This window comes from Astatotilapia calliptera, chromosome 19, assembly GCF_900246225.1.
Source record: "Astatotilapia calliptera chromosome 19, fAstCal1.2, whole genome shotgun sequence".
Taxonomy (NCBI): domain Eukaryota; kingdom Metazoa; phylum Chordata; class Actinopteri; order Cichliformes; family Cichlidae; genus Astatotilapia; species Astatotilapia calliptera.
The window spans coordinates 3,585,821-3,608,685 of NC_039320.1; the positions used below are offsets into that span (position 1 = coordinate 3,585,821).

A 22,865-nucleotide genomic window follows, 5' to 3' on the forward strand; every position below is an offset into this window, starting at 1 on the left:
CTATTGGGTAAGCATCCGATTGTCAATGGTTTATCTATGGATTGACCTCCCTAGAGCAAGGACCTGAACATTATTGTAGCAGTGTTCGGTCATCTTTACAGAGAACAGAACAAATGCAGCCAACATCCAAAGAAGAGCTTTGAATGTTCTTCGAGAAGCCTTGAAGGACTATTGAAGAACTTGAGACTACTCATTTCCCATTTTCCTACATATAGTTTAACTTAGTTTTCCGTGGATATTTAATTCTGTTATTCCCCTGTTTTGGGTCAGGGAAACTTTAATATTAATCCTACTGCATCACCAGTTTATGTACATTTTGTTAACCTTTGGTCGTGTTGACTTCAAAGTTTCAGGCAGCCACCTTCTTCTTCGTTTTAAATTTCTATCGGAGTTTAGGGCTTTGTGATAGCCACTAACAAAGTACAGGTTCCTTATTTAATTCTTCATATTTGAAATTAAAACATTCAATTACAAATGCTTGCTGTCTTTAAAATCTATTGTTCAACGATTGTACTATACGCCCCTGGGTGTGCGAGGTCCACAGAGGATTAAAGCAAATGGATAATAAAAAAAAAAGTCTTTAGCTTGAGACTTTATCACAAACCTTTAACTTCTTATTTCTAATAATTTCTTCTCCGACAATTCACGTCTTACATGTGGACATCTGCTTACGTTCCACCTTTGGAATCAGGAGGGACCTGTCAGTTGGTAATAACTGTTAGTGAGTTAAATTTTCTTTAAAAGTCTTTGGAAAGGTTTTGTAACCCCCCGTAACTGTTGATGCTGACAAAACTAATGTTTAATAAAAGATAAGATCAGACTTTATTGATTCCACGGTGGGGAAATTTTAATTTGAAGTGTCTTATAAATATTTATCAGAATTTTATATTTCAAACACATTAAAAACCTTTTTCCGCTCAAATTAAATTTCTCCCCAAGTCCCACAACAAGCAGGCCACAGCTTGATGGCACCTCCACCATGCTGGGTTGGTGTTCCTATACTTGCAAACTCTTTTCTTCTCCAACCAATATGATCGCCGTTACGGCCAAACAGTCAAAGTAGTTTCATCAGACAAGAGCAATAGAAAATTGTAAGATCTTTGTTTGCATGTAAGGACTGGTTTCATTCTGAACACTTGAGTTCTGCAGAATCTTGTTAAGGTGCTTTTAAAAATTGTTCTCAGAGGCAGATTCGCCTCCTTTCTGAGTACTGTAATGGCTGCAGATTTCTACTTTTATGCTGTTGTTTGCTCACCTGGGACCTTCAGTCACTGTAAATTGCTTCTAGGGTTTTTTCCTCTTGTACATTTTGCTAATTGTATGGTTTCATTTAATAGATGAAAGCAAATAGTTGACAGGAAACGAGTGGAGCAAGAGATTGGGAAGAACAGTTCATTAGCTGCTGTATCTGATGGATGGATGTTCTTCCTCTCCTGCCTGACTGGAGCTGTTAAACTAGGATGCAGGCTCACTGTGTTAGAGAAGCTTTAAAAAGCTTTAAAAACTAATAAAGTGACAGTTATAACTGTAAGTTGTAGCTACTATCCTTGCTTGTCATATTAACAACTGTAGCCATGAGGCTGATCTCTATCACATAGTGTCAACAAAAGGCTGCTTCACGCCTGTTGGTTTGAAGACTCTTGGACACAAATGCACATTTTTATTAGCATGACATAAAACTCTTGCGGAGATAATTTATTTAATTTTTTTTCATAGAATGGGGATTCCCAACCAGTTTTCATATGCAGCAGGACGGGGTGGTGCATAAAGAGTCTGATGCCTGTTCATGTTCTGGCACTGGTTTGAGTACCAGTTTTGGTTGCAATTAATGTGAAACCTGGAAGTGTCTCAATTTACCTGCTTATTTTTTAATAATTTTATGTAAAGAGCGCATATTGAATCCTAAGTGCTCTCATAGTGCCACCCCCTCAGTGTTTGGGAGTTCTTGCTTGTTTCTCAACTTTAAAGTGGCTTCTGGAAATGCTTTAATGTAATTTGGGTGAACTGATAGCGGAGTAGTTGGGGAATATATTACGTAGGCTCGGATGCTTGCTTGCTTTCCCCACATTCATCACATCTTGCTCTACTACACGTATCTAATAAAAGCAAAATGAGGGGGATATTAGTGACTGTGCTTTGTTTTAGTTTCCCCAACTCCTGCTGTAGTCCTTTGGTTTTTCACTCGTTCTCACGCTAAGCTTTCTCATCAAATAATGACAGTAATGGAACTGCTGAAACGACAGATTAATAGTTGATTGTGTGTTAAAGAGCTCCTTTGAAATGTCCTTAATAAATGTTTAGAACTGCTTTGTAATAAATGAAACCGTTTTTTCTTTTTTGTTCTCCCATCGGTTTTCCTCCAATTTTATGAGCTGTCATGATCTAAACTGCCCAGTGTGTCCTTTTATGTGTTAGTGACTGAATGAATCTATTCATTCAAATGTATATCTATTAGGATTTTGTTTCCAGGTATGGGAAAGAAACAACAACTTTAAAAAGAGTCCCTTCCATTAATGCACTGCTGATGTATGCGTATATCTTAGTGTTGGTTGTTGATCATTTTAGTTTGGGTAGTGGGTAGTGACCGACAGAACGAGATCGCGGATACAAGCGGCAGAAATGAGCTTCCTCCCAAGGCTGGCTGGCCTCTCCCTTAGAGATGGGGTGAGAGGTTCGGCCATCCGGGAGGGGCTCAGAGTAGAGCTGCTGCTGCTCCACATCGAAAGGAGCCAGCTGAGGTGGTTCGGGCATCTGACAAGGATGCCCCCTGGGCGCCTCCTGGGTGAGGTGTTCCAGCCATGTCCCACCGGGAGGAGGCCCCGGGGCAGACCCAGGACATGCTGGAGAGATTATATCTCTCGGCTGGCCTGGGAACGCCTTGGTGTTCCCCCGGATAAGCTGGAGGAGGTGGCTGGGGAGAGGGAGGTCTGGGCCTCTTTGCTTAGGCTGCTGCCCCCACGACCCGGCCTCGGATAAAGCGGGTGAAGATGGATGGAGTTCAGTCTCTTGTGTAGCTTAAATATTAGTCGATTAGCCCCTCTTTACAAAAGCCACCTCTCCTCCAGTTAACTAATGGCCACACTGCTGCGCTACTGATTTTTGTCTGCTTTAAATGTCGTGGTAAATTTCTTCCCGATGACATTCAAAGTCATATCAAATTTTTAAATCATGACCACCAATGAAAATGTGACATCGCCCCTCTAATATTCTGTAATCGGCCGCTTTCTTCTCTTTGCTACAGAGGCAAAAAGCTTTTTGCCTCTGTAGCATTTACACTCTGTCTGAGCATGCTCTGAGCGTGCCTCTCCAGGCTGTACCACTGAAACAGGACTGTTGTCGCCTTTGAATAAGCAGTTATTTGCTTTACTCTCAAGCTGCACCACTTTACCCTTTGCAGACCACTTGGCTCAGCTGCACGAATACCATTTGTATTAGAATAGACTCTGTGAAATGAAGCATTTTATCTAATATCAATTTTTGCCACTAGCAAAAAGCACAGACACTAAGGGATTTTTTAAATCTTAAAATCAGGGTGTATTTTGTCTGAAAGTAAAGATAAGGTGTTGTTATTTCTAATACTGGGGTGATCGTGGCTCAAGAGTTGGGTGTTCGTCTTGTAATCGGAAGGTTGCCGGTTCGAGCCCCGGCTCGGACAGTCTCGGTCGTTGTGTCCTTGGGCAAGACACTTCACCTACCGCCTGCTGGTGTTGGCCACAGGGGCCGATGGCGCAATATGGCAGCCTCGCCTCTGTCGGTCTGTCCCAGGGCAGCTTTGCCTACAACTGTAGCTTGCCTCCACCAGTGTATGAATGTGAGTGTGAATGAATAGTGGAATTGTAAAGCGCTTTGAGGGGTCCCGAAAAAGCGCTATATAAATGCAATCTATTATTATTATAACTACATGCTATAATGTGCCTAAGGGCTTAAAGAGCCTCAATATCGTTTTTATACTTTTACACCACTTTAAAGTATAAAAATATCATTTGAAAATATATATTTTTGTTGCAGTTTACCAGCTCATTTTGTATATTATAAGCTTTAACGAAAACAAGGAATTTATAGTGAAACAACTACCAGCTCAGTTCAGTGTTTTGCTCCCAGGTATGCTTTAGGTACACAGTCGCGTCCTAAATGACCCTTTCCAAGTCCCAACATAATACAAACTCAGAGGGTGCAGCTGATAAGCTGTAAATGTGTAACCTAATTCTGGGTATGTCGCTTTCACAGAAGCATCTAATAGGATAAAAAAATATATGAAAATGTTACATCACAGCCAGTGAATCAGTATTTATTTGTTTATTCACCAAATACTTTGAAATGCTTTTAAACAATATTTAAATTTAGAATTTTCTCTCTTTGTTAGCATGTTTGGTTGCTAGCTGAATAGCCGGTGATCCTATTTAGAGAGACGTTTTCCTAATTAATCAAAGATTACGATTATTTGTCACGATTATTCATTAAGTTTATGACAAAAATGTAAACATAACACATCTTCAGATCTATATAAATCGTTGTAAGACAAAATGAATCAGAGGAGCACTGCTTTTACTTTTGGATTATCCTAAATTTTGCAGACAAATAATAACATAAGGTTTTTCACTCGACTGAACCTACATGATGAATGTGACTAAAACTCGTAGCAAAGTTCATGCATCAGCTAGACTCCAAATTAGTGTCTTTCAGGCCTTCAGATGTGTTACTTGTGTTGCTTTGGGGTGCAGACGCACAGCACTCTTTGGATATGATTTCTTCTTGGTTACCTCACGTGCACTAAATCTGAAGTATTTCCAAACAACAGTAATGATCTTCTTCAAGGGACAAGCTCTTTGCCTTCTGTTGTGCCACAAATTTGCATTTGTTATATACTTGTCCAGAAACTTTGCTGTTCAGTGTGGGAGTGACTGTGATTGGCCCATGCATGCATGTGGCTGGGCAGCGATTTAGAGTGCATTTGATTTGCTTTGTGTTTTAAAACCGCAAAAGCATACTCGATCATGCTCATTTAATTATTGGAAGCCAAAATAGTGATCAGACCTAAAATCCAATTAATTGTGCAGCTTAATCCTAGTATATATTTTGGCCCTCAGTTGCTGTTAGAATTAGTTTCAAGCTGGTTAGAGGCCACTCTTACGTCTGGAGCAGATACTTGTTGATGCTGCTGGATTTCTGACGAGCCCAACTGAAACTACTGAATTTGCTCATTTAGAGTTGAGGCATAACACAAAGCCAGTCCTATCACTCGGTTACTGAAGTGTCACCCTTGACTTCCTCTAATGTTGTTTGACTGTAAGGTTGATGAGTTTCCCTTTGGTTGCAGATCTGTTCCTGTTGTTGTTGTTGTTGTTGTTGTTGTTGTTGTTGTTGTTGTTGTTTTTAAATATTGTTTACCTTGTAAGTATGATAATTGTGTTTTAACAACAGTACAGTATGTTAACTGCACATGCATCAGTGTGTTGAGTTCATGACTTTCTTATCACTCTCACAGGGGGGAGAAGCTGTTTGTCTGCTTGCTGCAAAAGCTGAAAGTCCCTGTTGGCCTGGCTTTATTATCGCTGGCTGATCTGTAATTATAGACATGGTGTACACGTTTGCAAACCTGCCACAAGTCTCACCGTATGTGTTGAAAGTATTCTCTTAAAGGAATCGGTGAGCCATCAACATTCAGCATGGACTCAGTGTAAAAAAAAAAAAAAAAAAATCAAGCCAAGATTTGCTGTTCTGTTAAAAACTTTCATCCACAAGTTGCAGCGACAGCACAAAGAGCATTGTTGTCATATAGCGTCATGCATTTGGCCTGTTAACCGCCCTTAACAACACCCTTAGCCTTGGACCATGAGCCTCCAATTCACACAGCTGGGACTATAGGCCTGAACCTCTGCAGTAATTGGAGCAGGCTTAAGTCTTCAGTAACGTGCAGCACTTCTTGTTGCCTAGCTACAAACAAACCTGAGTTGTGCAATATGGAATCTCCCCAGAAGCTCTCAATATAGAGATGAATATTTAAAAAAACACACAAACATCACACTGAAAGGAGAACATCCTGCTTTTTGGTTTTTGTTTTTTTAAGTGAAAGGATATAAATACTTCTATTTTCCATTAAAAAAAAAAAGACATGAAATTAAAAAAATCACTCATATTATAAGACACAAGTTCGGACCTGTAGCAAAATGTCAAACTGCTCAGCTTGTATCGATTGATTAATTTTGCTAAAAGCGCTTTTTTAAAATGTTCTACTTGTGCTGCAGACATCTATAAATCGCTTCTTTAACTGCACATGGGAGCAGTGTGTTCTCTGCAGCTTCCTCAGCAGACGTCGGTGTGAAATGTTGCTGAGAGACTGTTTTGGAACAAGAGAGCGACTGGGTGTGTTGGCAGACTCCTCGCACCTTGAGACCTGCATCAGTAATGATACAATGTCTGTATGCATCTAAGTGTCCCTTGCGTAATTCATCTCCCGACCGGTGCTGTGTCATGAGACTGCAATTGAATTGGCAATAACAGGCCGTATGCCATACTGTACCATTAGTGCTTGTGGATGCCCCTCATGGTGTTGGCCTCGGACAATAATTTGCTGTCTTTGCTTTGTCTTTGTCCTATTTGTTGCTTGCTCAACCACGGTGCTGCTTGAAGAAGACCGTGTTTAACTGCACACTCTCTGCTTAGTGGCTCTTTTCTAACCTCTTGTTTCATGCAGTCATGAAACATTAGTACTGCACTTTTTTTTTTTTTTAATTGTACCTCTACATATGGTACTTTTCCTATACAAACTTGAATCCCAAGTTGAGAACAAGGCAGCAAAAGGCTGCGAAAGTTGTGTAATAATGCTACAAAACGGAAAAGTTATTTGCAACTAGTTGGCAACAGGATAAAGAAGAGCTGCTAGAGGGATTGAGTCTTAAAAAATAGATGTAAAGAATGTTTTCTCTTGCAAAGAATTAGGATTTTGGACACAAAGCAATCATAAAACGATTATCTGAGTTATTACCAGGCCCATCCTGAGTCCCTGATGTTAAAAGTCCACCAGCAAAATGTTCACAGCAAATTCCAAACATGTCAAAGTTATAACAATATAAAAACATCAATCCTCACATTTTAAAAAGACAGAAATGGAAGTAATTGTTTGATAAGCAATCTTCTTTTCAATTGAAGTTTTCCACGAAGTCTTTCAGCTGCAGGTTTTCCTAAGTAATCAAATTCCAGGACAAGCATACAGCTGTTCTAGGCGCTCCGTGAGGCTGTATATGGGCACAGCCGCGCTTTCAGCTAAATGTCAGCTACTAAAAAGTTACATGTTCACCAGTAACCTTGGATCTCTCTCTCTTTTTCCTGTTCCTTTCAGATTGACGGGGCCCTCTGGTTCTCTGACTGACGGTCCAGGAAACTACAAATACAAGACCAAGTGCACCTGGCTCATTGAGGGACAGTAAGTACAGACAACGCCATGGGAAAGCAAGTTCTTCTTCAGAGGCGCCGAATTAATTAGCTCAGAACACATTTGTTCCACGTCCTAAATAGCACTAGCAATAGGAGTACTTTTTCAATTGAAGTTTAACAGCTTTGAATATATTATATCATCCTGGATTTAAAAAAACAAACAAAAAACCATTGGGAAAACTGGCACAATCCTGTTGATCATTAGCTTTTGCCATTAGGGGAAACAGTGGGAACAGTGGGAAGGAACCCTAAAAACGTTGAGACTGATGGGATTAGGATTGTGCAAACTGAGGCCGCAACTCAATGTTGCAGGCGGGATTTATAATGATTAGTTTGTGCACAGTATACATTGCAGACTCCTGCTGTGCTCCAGCCCCTGGTAATGTGGATAAAAATGAATGGCAAAGCAAGTGTAAGAAATCCAATAGCCTCCTTTCTCTATCGTTTCAGTCAGCACATCCACGCCACCGAGTATCGATTTAAAGCGACGATTCTTGATTTTTTTTTTTTTTGCTTCGAGCTTATCCAAACTTTAAACCCGCCGCTTGCATTTACATTCCAGGCAGATAGCCAGCATGCTCATTCGGGGGAAGGCGGGGCTAACTAAGAACGAACACGTAAGGCTCAGGAGATCGCGCTTCTGCTCGCCGTGCACATCTTACATAGTTTTGAACTTCTGACCTTTGTTTTCCCGGATGGCTTCTCTAATCACCATGTCACCCTGCCGTCCAGTGTTTCATTACATACTGATGGCTCATTTTATATGCCATCTTGAGACTTTAGCCCATCTTCAACAAGAGGTTAATGTAGTGACATATGCGCTATATGCGTCACACTGACAAGAATACTGTTGAAGAGGTTTTATGGGCTTCAGATATGCTCTCACTTTGAACCTTCAAAAGCTCCCTCTGCAGCTAAGTGTATCGAATCCATTTCTAGTGGCTTGAAGTGACTTTATCTCCTGAAAGCCAATGAAATAACTACTAAAATGTGGCTTTGCTCGATGCCTTGCTCAAGGGGGTCCCAGTGCTTCCTACAAAAATAAGGGCTTACATTAGATTAACAATTTACCAGTCACAAGTCCTCTGTACTCGAACCCCAGGGGCTGCTGCCATTCCCCAGTTTGTCTGCTAGGTCATTAAGGAGGAGCCATCGCTTCACTCTAATAAATATAATTATAAAGAGAAAAATGTGACTATTCATAACACATCCTGTATGTCTCAGTTTCTCATCGTAGATGCACTGAATGGGTCTTTGTCTTCTTCCCTCCTCTTTTGAATGATTTCATTTAGCCATGTTTCCCCAAATTTAGAGCAGAGTTTGTTTTTTGTTTTTTAAAGGATCTCATGAATGTCTTCAATCAAAATCAGATTAAGCCAGCTTTTTTCCTGTTTTGCTGAACACTGCCCGTGCATAAAAACACCCGGCCACAGATACTTGGTTTATTCACTGTCTCTGTAGCACACATTGTGCAACAGCGAAACTTGTCTGCCATATAATTCGCTTGATGTAATCGTGCTTTGCTGGTAGACTAAATAACTGGGATGCACGCCGCAGTATGGTTTTTACACTTGATACGGAAAACATAGCCGATTTGTGCAGAACACTGCAATGTGATTCGAATATAAAGGTGTAGTTGGTGGTTGGCCACACACAAACGCTAGTAAAAATGTTGCTGTAGGTGGTGACTGTTTCTACCATATCACCCAGTTAATCATCCACCTTTTATTGTCCTGAAAGTATCATTCCACAAGTTCAGCTGTTGGAAGAGTGCAAAGCTAAATGTGACCCAGTCAACAAGGAAATATTTTTTATTGCACATAATAAAACTATGTAAAAATCTAAACAAAGCAAAAACCTTAGAGTAGGTCCTATCTAATAAAAAATTACACGTTTCCTGGAGAAACTGTTTGTTTCCAAACACAATTAAGTGCAATGGAGTGGAAACGTTGGGGCACCTCTGGTCAAATGTTCTCTTAGTGTGAAAACCAAAGACAGGAGATGATTTCCAGAGGGCTTAAAATTGAAATCTGTGCATTTTGTTAATTGTAAGCAAGATTGATTCTTTATTTCTGTCTTTTACAGTTTTGAATAACAGTGTGCAAAGTTCCCAAAGCGCTACTTCTTCAGGACTTACAGCCATTTTTTTAAGTATCTTAGCTTGCAGAGATTTTCTGTAGCCAGAAGAGTCACATGATTCCTGTTTAGTTAATTTTTGTCTGGTGGCCTTGAATGCACTTCTCTTTTGTTGTCTGGCAACTTTTTTGTTTTTTTATGACATGTAATTCAGGACACTGTGAGAGGCATGCCAAAACCTTCAGCTTGTGCTTGTTAAGTAGTCCATTCCAGGGTTTTGATGCATTTAAGATTATAATGCTGCTGTTACCCTGTTTTGTTTTGTTTTTTATCTTTAGCGATTTTACATTTGGTATGTTGATGCTGTGATTTTTAGAGGCTAGCCTCAACACAAACCCATAGTTATCTTGCAATGGGATCACAGCACTGAGAATAGTAATGCTGCATGGTTCTTTAAACATAATGCAGGTACAAAGCTCTTTAACTGGACACGCCACAGGCCTCGTTACCACCAGCGTTTGTGTGCGTGCCATTCTGTCTGTCTGTAAACACGATAGCTTAGCGTTTTGGGTGAATTCTGTGAAAACTTTGTAAGCATGTAGAGCTCATGTTACCAGTCTATTCAAATATGGCTCACATCCACCAAGGGCAAATTATTGATTTATTGGTCAAAAATTAACATGAACTATGATTCTTACACGCGAGTCTGTGTGTGTGATTGAGCGTGTATTTATATCTTTGTGGGGACCAAAAGTTGGAAGTTCACTATACTTGTGGGGACCAACACCCCTTATGGGGACCAAAATCCAGGTCCCCACTAGTTTGAAGGCATTTTTGAGACTCAAAATGTGGTTTTAGTGTCAGGGTTACAATTGGGTTATTGTTAGGTTTAGGGTTAGGGTAATATAGAAAGCATTGTATAAAGATTTGACCTCTTCTCGACTTCTCCTTCAAGGTCAAAGTGAAAATAATGGAATGTAGAACTCTTTAAAACCACGTTTTGTATTGACACCATATAGGCATACAGGGCCGATATATGGGAATTAAATATCCTGTTACTTTGGACTTCTGACCTCTTCTACAAGTTCAAATAAAGGTCAAACGTCTTATCTTCAAAACTGCTTTAATGCTGCTGCCTTTGTTTAGATTGGCAACATTTAGGAAGTGATGCTGATATATGGGGATTATAAATATAATATTATAGTTTGGATCCAAATATCACCTCAGGATGGGTTCGATCTTTAAAGAAAGTATTTTTAAGACAAAGAGAATGAGCTGCCTCGTTAGTTAGAACTATACTGTGGTATAATATTATATAATGGGCTGAAATAATTCATGCCCAGTTATTTGCAGATTAATACCTCTTATCCATTACCTCCTTCACCTACAGTAAACATCTGTCATGCTGTACTTATCTGATTTTTACTGCACTGCAAACTTAAAGTACATTTTAAAAGAACAAAGAAAACCAGATGAATATGTAAAAGGAAAAAAAATTCTGCCCAGAGAGTGAGCTTCCTTGGCGAAGGTTTGCGCTCAGACAAGTTTGGATCTGCTAACCTAAAAATCTTGCGAGCAGTTCCCGACCTCTGCTCAAAGAAATGGATATCTGAAAAAGACCGGCTATCTGTTCAGGCTTGTATGTCTGGTCTGTCTTCGACTGCTCTGCATAAGGTTTGACATGTATGTAGCTGTGAGGTCTGAGAACTTGTCTGTGTTTTACAGGCCCAACACCATTCTGCGATTACGGTTCAACCACTTTGCTACTGAATGCAGCTGGGACCACCTCTACGTGTACGACGGCGACTCCATCTATGCGCCCCTTCTGGCGGCTTTCAGGTAAAGCTTCAAATATGTGACAGGCTTGCAACACGCTTGAGTATAAATGGTAATAAAAACACCTTAAACTCTTCTTTTGGGTTATTATTGTAGCGGTCTGATTGTTCCTGAGCGATATGGGAACGAGACCGTCCCGGAGGTGGTGTCTCAATCTGGCTACGCCCTGTTGCACTTCTTCAGCGATGCTGCCTACAACCTGACCGGCTTCAACATTTCCTACCGGTGAGAGAATCTCTGAAAAAACAAAGTACCACATCCTGCATTTTCTTATTTATTTTTAAACAAACAAGGATTCGGCTTTCGCTTCAGGGAAGTCGAGGTTTCTCCGCTGACTGGCCAGACCACAAAACAAATACAGAAACTAGATGTGTTGTTGGCTTCGTCTGTCATTTTTTTTCTTCTTCTTCATATTTGATATTTTAGCTGGAGTGGCAGCTCCCGCATATCGACTTGTTCATAATCCTCTGAGCTGACTGTGCAGTCCTGTCATGCCTCAGGGTTTGCAACTCTCGGGGTCCGCAAATGCGTTCGTGTTGTCAGTCACTCGATAGAAAGTATCTACTAAATGACAAATGCCTGGATACTGAGCCCTGACAGGAGAGCCTCTGTGCAAATCATTTCTGTTTCACTGGCTGAGATTAATTTAGGTGAAGGGCCCACTTCACACCCTTCCTTGGGACACGATGACGCATACAAACCTCTCACTCGCTACATGATTCAGCCGGTGTGCTGGCACGATTGGTGGAGAGCATTTTAGCGGAGGATCATGTCAGGTTACTGCCGTCCATTTGCTGCAGTGTGTTGTTGCAGCATCAGTACTCCTGTTATTGTTCAGACACACTGTGGCACTTTTGCTGTCTTTTTGTTTGTGTAACGAATATGTGGTTCCTCCCTGCTTTTCAGGGACTGGACGGATAGAGTGGCCATACTAACACGCGTGTTATTAGCCGCTGAACATCTCATCATGTAATGCAACCATTGATTTTATTTAAGCTTAAGATTTATTATTGGCATTTTAACTTTTTATTAGACTGTTAGACTAGTACAAAGGGTTTACAGGAGGGTGGGAGGAGAGAAATAACACTGAGGAACTGCTTGTAGGCCTTCAGTGTATGGGTTTCCTGCTCAACCAGGTGAGCTATGGTGGTGCCCATCTGATTTATTGTATCTTAAACTGTCTCCATTTATGTGGCATTGCAGTCGTTTGTGGAATTTATAATGAATTTGTTACAAAAAAAAAAAAAAAAAAGTAACGGAGATAAGTAATTAAAAAGCTTGAATGCCCATTTTTAATCCGCCTAGTTTCCTCTGCTTGTCTAAGCAGAGTCAGATGCAGGATCTTTTGCATGTTTATTTCTTCTTCAGCTGTCTCATAGCTGTCGGTGAGGGTTGGAGCTTGGATTGGCTTGTAAACTGAACTGTTTTCCTCTCAGCTCACCTCTGTGTTCAGCATATCTGCCGGGGACATCAATGCTGATGCAGCACCCTGGCTGACTTTTATATCTTTTATCTTATGCTCTGACTCAGTGCAACTCTAGGAAACCAAACACAAATTTAAGCTGAAAGTACTGCAAATATTATTATACATAAGTAAAAGGAGTGAACTTTTAAGGCCGCTCTTTGCCTCTGTCAGTACTTTGGGCCTATGCCAGCAGTTCATTTCACTCCTCTTTAACATGCTTTTAATGGCTCCATTTGGTGTAGTGTAATGATGCTGCTCTTTGCTCTGCAGTCTGGTATCGACGCTGTGTGCAGGTCCAGAGTTGAGTTTCTGTATTACTTATGGTAACTATGCTACATTGCATGATTAAATATTATAACCTGAAATACCTGAGGCAGAGCAGAGGCCAAATGTAATGGGGACACACCTAAAAAGGTTTGATCAACACATCAGCAAACAGCTGATAATGCAGAAAACAAACAGCTGTGACAAAATTATAAAATTAGATTGTGGATCCACGTAGGGCTGAACGATTATGGAAAATAATCTAATTGCGATTTTTTTGCCCCAATATTGCGATTGCGATGCGATATGCGATAATTTTTTAAGGTCTTTGTCTTCTGTATTATTAAACAAAGACAAGCAATACATCATATAGTATGGCCAATACTATATTACATTAATTTTAAACTGTTCTTTCCTGGAAGACAGACCTCTGTTATGATGACATGAGGTGATGCATGAATTGATGACTGACATTTTTAATTAACTTCTTCAATCACAACAGTATATTTGAACATACACAATAGTTTATTTTTAGCTTACAAACATCTGAGCATAAAGTGCTGACAAGGAACCCTGGTGTAAACATTAAAATGAAAGTCAGTACAATGTGCAGATTGCAGAAATATACATAAACAAAATCAGTGGCTTTACCACACTCAGTTTTTCGACATCTGTGAACTACTAGACAGTCATTCAATTAAAAAATAATATTAAATAAATAAAACTAATAAATAAAAAATACACACATCTTACTGATCTCTGCAGTCAGTAACATTACACATAAAGTGCAAACATAATAGCAATTGTATAAACACACACACAAACATGCCTTTAAAGTTTAAAGGCGTGAAATTGGACGGTCTAGCCTTCTGATTAGCGTCACCGCTGTCTCGGTGGAGTTTAATAAACTCGGCCGTCTGCTTCTTGCTATCTAAAATATAACCAGACACTGGTGTAAATTCTCGACTGTCTCATACTTCTGTTTAATAAGTTTTCTGTTTGACGTTTAGTCAGCTGTGTGAAAACCAAGGAGGAACCCACCCGGGGGATTAATAAAGTTTTATCTTATCTAATCTAATAACTTTAATCTCAGCCAAACCGATTTACTCACGAACAAACAAAACACTGAAAAAAGCCCAACAATAACATTTTTAGGTTGTCTAAGTGACTTATATATTACGTTTAACCCGAGCAGCGAAACTCCGCGGTGATCTGAAAATGATGTGCCGGGAGTTGTGCCGTTCTCGGCCGCATCAGTAACCCTCGAGCTCCCGGCTAGCTGTCGAGCTGGTGGGTAGCAGACGCCTCTGAAAACGTCGAAGCACTTTTGCAAATATGGGATATCTTGATAAACCGAGCAGATATTTGATGTTTACACAACTACTTTCTCGCCTGAAAATATGTTAAAAGTTTATTTTGTGACCCAGAAAGATTAGTATGAGTAATTTTAAAACTTAGTAGCGGCCGCCATTGCTGGAAACTGGAGTTTGGCTGGGCCGCGCTATGAATTCTGGGGTATGGTAGTAATTTGGACAGCCTTCGGCACGTCGCTGTGACGTAATCGGTCTACAAATGCGGCCTCAGGAGGATGCAGCCCATGAATTTGGACATGTCCAGAGTATAATCGCAGCCTTTGCGGTTAGAAAATTGCACTTGATCATGTCGCGATATTATCGCAAATGCGATATATCGTTCAGCCCTAGATCCACGTTCATGACTAACCTTACTCTTTACCCCTTGTTTGACACGAGCCATTACAGATATTCATATTGTGGATGCCTCTGTCTACAAAGCAAAAATCTTCTTATATATGCCTCTTTTTATTCCAGACAGAAGGTTTAGCATAAGTAACACATCCATATGTGGGTTCATCATTACTAAACTTCAAATTTATAAGGGGGGGGGGAATGCTTTAAACATTGTAAACAATTGTAAATGGCACAGTAGACCCCTGCTACAGTCGCCATAGCAATGGGACTGATGTTGTGCTGAGGACAGCTGGATGAAAGCAAAGTGCCCCCCTTTCCAACCCCCCCCCCACCTGCAGCCCTTGGTGTCTGGGAGAGGTGGAGGAGCCGAAACATCAAACTATCTGGCACCGCAGGAACATGAAAGAATCACGAGCGCCTTTTGTGTCATCGCTCTCAACAAGTGTGTTTGCAGGAGGAAAGAAACGAATGCCTCTGTGTCCACCTTTGATTGGTAATACTTGTTTGTTTACGCTTAGGACCGAGTCTTCCTGTTTTTATTTATATATATATATATATTTTTTCCTCCAGTTAGTAGAGCAGTGTTTTAAGTAGTGTCTCATTTTGTGATATGGTGTTTGTGCAGGAGCTTGGTGCTTATTTCACTGATCTGCAGCTGTGTTGTACAGATGCATTTAATCTGTTTAAGCCTCTGCTGGCCACACAACACAATGTGGTATCCCTAGGCTTCGGTGTACACCTGTAATGCTTCAAATGAAGACAGATGTTTATCTTATTAAAACTATATTCTCATTCATTATTTGTTAATACACTGGCATGCAGCATGCATACTAATATCCAGTTATAACTGTATACCTCGCACCACAGGACAGGCATTTGCGTCTATTCCTCAGCAGCCAGCTGCCACAGTATGAGATACTTGCTTACTTTTAGTGGATGGAGTGAGTGCTGATTCCTAACTAATTGATATTTTGATGTAACTGAAGAGTTGCCTCAAACTGTCATTGAGCTGTTATAATATAAGGAGCCTGTTTGACATTGAGAGCACCGGTGTTACAGTTCTACTGCAGACTGAGTGTGTTTGCCATCTGCTCTGCAGTGCCTGGGGAAACTTCCTTTGCCTCAGCTTCTAGCTCAGTGCTGTTTGAGTGTAGATATCCCTCTGAGATGACTGGCAAGTGTTGAGACAGGTGCTTGACCACCCGATGAGGGAAGGACGATGCCAATAACAATACATTCTGCTTTCTTGAGGGGGGGGGTGTTGCATATTTTAGCTTTAAGCGTGGAGACAGAGGCCACAGAATCAGAAGTAATGCAGTTGCTGAAAGGGTTTCCTGATGTTTTATTCAGGGTTTTTAGATCGAAATTCCAGTTTTTCTCTCTGACTGTTTCCTTCTCTTTCTACCTTCCAAGAGTGAACACCTGTCCTAACAACTGCTCTGGCCACGGAGAGTGTCATGTGGGGAACTCCACTTCTTCTGTGTACTGCGAGTGCGAAAATTACTGGAAGGGGGAAGCCTGTGACATCCCGTACTGCCTGGCTGACTGCGGGGAACCTGAAAGAGGCAGTTGCAAGGACAAGACCTGCGTCTGTACGGCTGGGTGGCAAGGTAGGGCTGGCAGCTTGGCGGGAACACTTTAGCAGATGTGCGACTTCATCTTCACATATGCTTTGCTGGTGTTACTATCCACAGCAAGTTGGCCTCAGCTTTCTCATACAACCCAAATCCTCCCAAGGGACTAAAATAAGCCTTTGACTGGCTATCAACAATGAACAGTGACAATAAACTTAACAGTATGTCCGTCAGGTGTGATCAGGTACCCAGACTGTCACACTCATTTAATAAAAGCGGGAATAACTGTGTTTAGATCTTAATGAACAAATCACAGCAGGATTATTGTTGTTGAGTTCTCTCTTTGGTCACCCAACCCCCCCATTAACTGAAGAAGGCTGGTTTTTGTACAGTCTCGGTATAAATCAACATTTTAAGGAGATATCTAGCCTAAATCGGGGGGTGTCAAACATAAGGCCCAGGGGCCAGAATTGACCCAAAGACTCCGGTTCACTGGACAGCTTTGGATATTGAGAAGGACGGATAAAGACTTCCCCATGGCTGTTCCTACTACACCAAAGTAATTAAACTTCTTGGTTAAATACTTAGTAGTATAGTTAGTTAAATACTGAGCTAAACTTCAGACTGTGAGAAAGGAGAGTTTCACTGGTCTGCATGACAGTTGTTTAGCCTGTTATAGGTAATGAAAAGACTGTCTTTGGCCTATATGCTGAGACTTTTAAGGTACCAGTTAATTCTGATTTATGTATTTTTCTAACCTTTTTTTTTTAACAATATCAGGACTTTGTGTTGATTTCTAAAAGCAAACTCAGTGTAAATTAGAGGAAACCTCAGTGCAGTCGAGCACTGAGCAGCTCCAGCAGAGCAGTTGGAGGTTTAGCAAAGAGAGTGTTTTCTTTCATCCGTCCAGATTTTGCCTGTTTATCTGGTGATTCAAACCGGGTCCTCTTTAAGCTTTAAGAATCCCGCGCTGTTATTGAGGTTTCTGCAGCCCCCACGGCATCCATCTGCCGTCACCCGATGGACTTGAAATGAACTTTTAGCACGATCAGCTTCCTCATAGTTCTGGTCGAGTCATGACTATTCACTTATTTTATTTGGTCATGACCCGACGCCGCTGTATGCTTTTTGTGTCGGACCATATGGCCCCTCTAACCGCTCTGTTAGTTCTTAAACAGCTCCACTGCGCTGCCTTGCACAAGCAGAGACAACGGCTTAATTTAACCGCAGTTATATCAGCAGCGCAGTGTGCTCACAATCTAATTACCAAAGCTGAGGGAGTTGAGAAACAGACTGGCGTTTTTCTTTAGCCTTTATTACCCTGTCATGGTGTTTTAGCAGAGGAATAGCACTCTTGGTGTACTTTATGCTGCCAGCTTCCAAATTAACTCATTTTCTACACCAGGCAGTGCAAAAAGCAGAGACAGATGCTTGTTTAGTCAAGCCACCCCGGTCTTTAATCTCTCTTTCACAGACTCATAGATTTAAAAAGTAACATGTTTTTAAAGGTGGTAACACCGTGTTTGTTTTTATTTATGGAAATGCCACTGTGGTGTGAAAGTAATGTTGTTATTTAAGCACTGCAGGAAGAGGTTTGAGAATATTAGCTACTGGGGATTCATTTAGCTGCTGAACAAAAAGCAGAACAAGTAAAGTGACCTTGATTGTCGGAGTGAAGCAGAGAACTTCCTTTCCTGGCACACGATCGCATGTGTAATGTTTTTAGTCCAGCGGTGAACATCCGGTTTGTGCTGTGGGGTAGAGCGATGTGCGCTAAATGGTTGGTAAATGTTTTATTCCGATGAGGATTCATCTCATCGGGTAGGATGGACGGACTGTAGATGAAAAGGGTCATCAAAGAGCCCTCTGACCCGGCCGCTGCCTGCAGGATTGACAGGAAAAGGCCAATCTTTGTATTCCTGTCCTGGTCTCTGTTTGCCAGAAAAGTTTTCCCTTCATTCAGGAGCGATTCCGGTTTATGGTGGCTATATTGTTCTCGTCCATAAACAGAGGAAGGCAGCTCTGGCCACAGCCATCTGTCTTTTTAAAGATTTATTTCAGTGAAAACAATGAAGCTTTAATAGTTATGGTTTCCTTAAAGAATAGTCTCCACCATTAGCTAAAGCGTCTGCATCACGTCAGTGTTTTTCTGAACTCCAAAAACTTTATGATCTAGTTTATGGCAGCACGCCTGCTTTAACCTCTTTCTTGAAAGCTCTGTGACAATCAGGTAGATTGAAGCAGAGGTTTTGGCAAAAAATTAGCACGTAAGGAGAACTCTTTTAAAGCACAGTCACACTGTTACCGTCAAATAAATAACTAGATGGGAGTAAATGTGGGAAAAATATATTCTTCTGCATGTCCCCAATGTCTTTTCCTTTGCTCTAAATGAATAAAATCCTTGGAAGTTTTATCCTCTTAATGTGAAGACTTTTTAACAAACAAGCAAACAAATTTGTTTTCTGCTTCCTGCTTCATGCTGATTTTATTTTAGTACAGTCATATTTTTTATGTCCCTGTAAAAGTAGAAATTAAAGGAATGACCTGAGTTAACCAAGCCTCCTACATCGGCTAGTTTCCTGTGGAGCCTTAACTCTGTGGTTTTTCCCTCCCCTCTCAGGTCCTGACTGCTCCGTCTCGGTTCCTGCCAATTCCTCTTTTTGGAGCCGAGAGGAGTACACCGAGGCCGGGCTGGCCAGGGCTTCCCACAAGGCTGTAGTTGAGCTGGGCGTCATGTGGGTCATCGGAGGCTACGTCTTTAATGCCTCCGACTATCACATGGTCAAAGCGTAAGTTGACTCCCCCCAGCGAACATCTTCGCTTTGATTTGTAGGCATTGGCTGCAGCTCTCGTCCAAAAGAGCTGCGAGACACTGGTTCTCCTTGTTGCTATGCGACTGCAGGGTTTGTTCTTTTCAAACACAGTGTCTTTTTTGGAGAATATTTGAGTATTTAAAACTTACGCCCAGTGTACTGAGGGCTAAAGCTGTACTTGGCTGTCAGGAAGAAGCTGCAGGACTTCCCGCCTCCTGAAAATCGACATGAAGAAGAACACAGCTCCGTACAGACAGTGTGTCTTGGACACAAACGGCATGTAATTAAAACCATAAAATTACAGCACTGGCTCAAAGTTATCACCCTGAACTCCACCCAGGACAATCACACACATGCCCTCGGCTCAAGTTTTGGTTTATTAGATTGCCTGTAAGCCAAGGTGTGGTTTTTTTCTTCGTCTTTTTTTTCCCTAAACTTAGGTCATGTGAAACTATAAATGATCATTTTGTCCGCCTTGCACAACCTATTTAATTGAATTAGAACACATATATAATCCCCCTAAGTGTAACTAGTTACCTTGTACCCAGTGTAACAATGCTTTCTTACTGTTATACCTGAACATAAGATCCACTTTGATTGCTGGCCTACTGTCAGGCCTTGGCGATCCAGATATTTGTTATACACTGGTATCTGTCAAAGGTGCTGCAATCTTATTTTAATTATTTATTTATTATGACCCTTGAGTTTCCAAAGCAGAGGTCCTAAAACACTGAACTACCAGGTTGCCTAAACAAGCACACATTCCTCAAATACTGTCGAATTTTGGAGATTTATTAAATCAAAGCACGTTAACATGTGAAGACTTGAAGCCTTATGTTTGCTTGCTCATCTAATATCCTTTGCTTTACAGTAAAAGTCCCTTAAAGTGATGTTGTAACATGGCTCTATATGACAAAAAATGATTTGAATTCAACATTTGGTTTCTTCAAAACTCAAAATGTCACGAACCGTGACAAGATTCCAAACAAATATCGTGGGATTGAATGAAGCGATCAGTTTATATTCCGAAGGCCGTCTTGCTGCGATGCCCTTACGTGCTGCAAAAACATTGTTTGGCCAGTACTACAACAACATAAGTCAGGAACAGAAGGAGAGATTGATGTAAAACTGGAACTTAAAAGGCTGGCAGAGGCAAAAGCAGCGAGGCAGTAACTCTAAACTGTTTGCTGCAGGGCCGGCATTTACGATCACACTTTAAATCAGCTAAATGCATAATCTCATGCAGCGAGTCAAGTGATTAATAGAATCTTTGCTGTGCTTTGTTTGGTTACTTTGTGAAAGACTTTGAACACTTTCATATACAATTTTAAAGCGAGCTGGGAAATCCTTCTGTAAATCTGAGCAAAGCCGCTTCTTCGTTCCTGCAGGTATAACGTCAGCAGCAAGACATGGATGAGCCTCGACCCCTCCGTCAACACTGTCACGCCACGATACGGCCACTCGCTAGCCCTGCACGAGGTATGTGAAGCTAAAGTCGTTGAAAGCACAAAGTGAGTGTATGCTCTTAACTACATCTTCGTACTGCGGTGCATTTTACAAATCTTACAACCTCCCTATTCTTTCTTTATGCCTTTTAGATAACCTTTTGTTATCTGCAGCTTGGATATAAATAAATCTCAGGGTGTTTTTATGCAGAAATGAGGCAGTTTACTCTCTGCAAAAAGACTTTTAGGGATTTCTGGTGGAATAATAACAAGAGGAGGAGGTCCATTGATGATTAACAAACAGAATTTAAATCATTTTAATTTACACGTCATGTACCATGACGTCATACTCTCAGGACATTACTCATAACGGATTTATAGAAAACTGCACATGATGCCTCAAAAGGTCTGTTTCGTTAAAATTATATGATGCATTTAAAAAAAAAAAATGTTTTGGCCTTTATGTGATAATAAAACAGTGAATACAGATTGGTAGGTGGGGAGAGAGAGAAGTGGAAGACACACAGCAAAGGGCCATAAGCCGGACTTGAACATGGCCACGTGTCATATGGTTGAGCTAAACTGGCTCCTGCATTAAAATAAAATTCCCAACTTGGCTGCACCTACGTAAATGTTCATCATGTCTACTTTTAGTCTGGAGCCAACACTGTCAAATGGCCTGCTCTTAATTTGAAGAGCCATTATTCTGTGTGACCTCCAGGCCATCTTCAGCTTATTCATAGGAGAAGGCGAAACAGCAGTAGGCGTATTGTTATTTTTGTTATATCAAACAAGACATGAAAATAGTCATCAATTTGCTGGATTATAATAATTCTTCTTATATGTAACATGCAAGCGATACAGACTCTGTAGTGTTGTTGCCGTGAGTTATTCCAGTGAATTATAAGAAAGTTTAACTTAATTTGTTAGCAAAATTCTGCAAAAAGTCTTTGGAGTGTGCATATAATCCTGCTTCACTCTTTGTTCCCTCCAGGGTAAGATCTACATGTATGGCGGAAAGATCGATGCTACAGGAAATGTCTCGAGCCAGCTGTGGGTTTTCCACATCCAGAATCAGACCTGGGTCCTTTTAAGCCCCAGGGCCAAGGAGCAGTACGCCGTGGTGGGACACTCTGCCCACATTGTGCCTCCTGTCCACGAGGGGGACGGTCCCGTCATGCTAGTTCTGTTCGGGCACTGTCCTCTGTACGGTTACATCAGCCAGGTGCAAGAGTACAACATTGGTAGGTTTTAGGCACTTGTGAGAATGTGGTCAAACTAAACTAAAAATATACATGTTTATGAAAAGAAAGTGAAGATGCTTAAGAGGTCTCGTCGTCATCTGAGACGCAATCTGCCTGAGAAAACTGGGTGAATTCAATTGCGGCTGTGGCTGATGGACGAGCACATTTTAAACTTGGATGTTATCTTTACCTGAGCTAACAGCAATAAGAAGTGATGGCAGTCTGCTACGTCTTTCACACACTGCAAAGCCCAGCAGTAATGATCTCTAGTAAAAACTCTTGTATTTGAGTATTTCATTACATTGTGAAAACTTGAATTTAGATTTTAATTGTCCAGTAAAATCCTATTATGTGACCCTCCAGCCAAGAACACATGGAGCATCGTGTCCACAGATGGTGCCCTGGTCCAGGGGGGCTATGGCCACAGCAGTGTGTTTGACCCCAGCACCAGAGCCATCTACATCCACGGAGGCTACAAAGCCTTCAGCGCCAACAAGTATGGCCTAGCAGGAGACCTTTACAAGTTTGATGTGGGCAAGAGGAAATGGTGAGAGATTTTCTGTTTTGTTATGAAATATGCTTGCTTAAATGCTACAGTAGCAGGGTTTTCACACATGTACTGCACCTCTGATCATACCCAGCACAGTTACGTGCGAGAGTGCAAGCAGTTGGATCGAAAATATGCAGTCAAACTACAACCTCCTGAGTACAAAGTCGGCATGATGTGAATGTGTGGGTGTGTGAAAATCCCAGGTAGCAGTCTGGAGCATTTACAGCTAGCAAATGTGCATGACGTGTCCTGCCTATGTGCACGCTGTACCGCAAAAGTTTTTTAAGTAGCGTGAACACGTGTGGAGCTGGCCAGCAACTGCGGAAAATATGTCGACCTGATAAGCCCCCAAATTATTTTTAATTATCACTTTCCAAACCTTTCACTGTAAGGATATACAGGTACTTAAATGCCATTTACATTACAGTAATAACTTAAATGCACTGCCTTCTTTT

General features: G+C 41.1%; 1 protein-coding gene across 4 annotated transcripts in view; it reads left to right on the forward strand.

The window, feature by feature from the left end:
* The window catches only part of atrn (attractin), a 131,999-nt gene that overhangs the window by 4,340 nt on the left and 104,794 nt on the right, over positions 1-22,865 (forward strand). For all 4 annotated transcript variants that reach the window (XR_003270628.1, XM_026151857.1, XM_026151858.1 and 1 more), the window contains exons 2-9: positions 7,340-7,423; positions 11,236-11,349; positions 11,443-11,571; positions 16,198-16,394; positions 18,979-19,147; positions 20,560-20,650; positions 21,611-21,860; positions 22,224-22,407. Coding sequence is in view for 3 of the 4 variants with exons in the window: in XM_026151857.1 (XP_026007642.1) it covers positions 7,340-7,423; positions 11,236-11,349; positions 11,443-11,571; positions 16,198-16,394; positions 18,979-19,147; positions 20,560-20,650; positions 21,611-21,860; positions 22,224-22,407 (1,218 nt within the window). In the remaining variant the exon portion in view is untranslated. The remainder of the gene's footprint in view (positions 1-7,339; positions 7,424-11,235; positions 11,350-11,442; positions 11,572-16,197; positions 16,395-18,978; positions 19,148-20,559; positions 20,651-21,610; positions 21,861-22,223; positions 22,408-22,865) is intronic.